The sequence below is a fragment of the Naegleria gruberi genome, assembly GCF_000004985.1.
Source record: "Naegleria gruberi genomic scaffold NAEGRscaffold_1251, whole genome shotgun sequence".
Lineage (NCBI taxonomy): Eukaryota > Heterolobosea > Eutetramitea > Acrasida > Naegleriidae > Naegleria > Naegleria gruberi.
This window is the reverse complement of record NW_003162679.1, coordinates 1-1228: the sequence shown is the minus strand read 5'-3', so window position 1 is coordinate 1228 and position 1228 is coordinate 1. Positions and strand designations below refer to the sequence as shown.

Sequence of the window (1228 nt, the reverse complement as noted above, 5' to 3'; positions counted from 1 at the left end):
CATCAATAGAATTCAATTTGATATTTTCTACTGGTTTTTTTGGTTGAGGGGATATTGGCATATTTTGATCATTATCAGGTNTTGGAGATGCCCTGCTATTGATTGGAGATGGTTTAAGGGTTTGTTTTTTAGGTTCTTGAAGTATAGAAGGTGCAATAGTTGGTCTTTTATCCAAGTTTGTACTATTGGGTGCTAACTTTGATTTTGTGTTAACAATATCATTCTTAACTGCAAGTGGTGATGCTACTTCTTCTTCCACTACACCTGGTCTTTTATACTCTAATTATTGATGGTTAAATGATTGATGGTTATTCAAATGATATTGTTAATATAATTATAAATAATAAAAACTTACTCTTTAAATCTCTAAGCTCGGTCTGTACATGATATATGGTGTCTATTTGAAAATCTACCGTGTTCTGAATAGGGACTCCACTAGAGCCTTGAACAACATGGCAAGTTAAAATGCCAACTTCCTTAGCACTTTTAATGTTATTAACATCATTATCAATTAATAACACTTTATAAGGAAGAGCTTCTCCAGTAACCTTCAAAATATCCATAAATTTCTTTGGAGATATTACTACATTATTACTCATCTTGTTATATCTTATAACACCCTCAAAACAATCTACAATTCCAACACTTTCCAAGGCTAATTTACTAGTATTAATATCTTGTTTAGATAAGGACCACTTGTCTTGAGGTAATTGAACAAGTGCTTTTCGTAGATAGGGATCACTTTCCAAGTCTGATATTGAAGGCGTTAAAATAGATTGCATCATGATGAGTGTTGTTACTTTATCCAGCATGGGCTGAATCTTAAATGGAGCATTATCATTCATCATTCTTTAAATATTCCCAACAAGAACAATAAAATCATCCAAAAAAATAAATAATGATGGTGGTGGGTGGTTATCTCTCCTTAGAGGAAGCGAACAATATACAAGCCTTGATGAATTTTTTTTTGAACTTGTAATTTTTACGACGCGGGAAAAAATGGTAACTGCTATCTCTTTATTAGAGAGAAAAATGTTCTTTTTTTTTCTGGGGCTGGAAAACTGCCATAACGAAATTCCTCAACCAACGAAATCCCACTCTTCCAAATGGAGCTCTTTTAATTAAACATTTGTTTAAGGTGTGATAACAGGTGGGATGAGACGACTAGGAGTTGAAGTTCATTAAGGATGATACTATGTGNTAGTGTAATTTTAAACAATTACAACCG

At 32.8% G+C, this 1228-nt stretch overlaps 1 protein-coding gene across 1 annotated transcript; it reads right to left on the bottom strand.

The window, feature by feature from the left end:
- Positions 1-355: 355 nt before the first annotated feature.
- Positions 356-812, bottom strand: NAEGRDRAFT_55015 (uncharacterized protein; the record flags this gene model as incomplete). The annotated part of the gene is made up of 1 exon (XM_002667950.1): positions 356-812. A coding segment is annotated over one exon (457 nt), but the record flags the coding sequence as incomplete, so codon positions are not given.
- Between the last annotated feature and the right edge of the window lie 416 nt (positions 813-1228).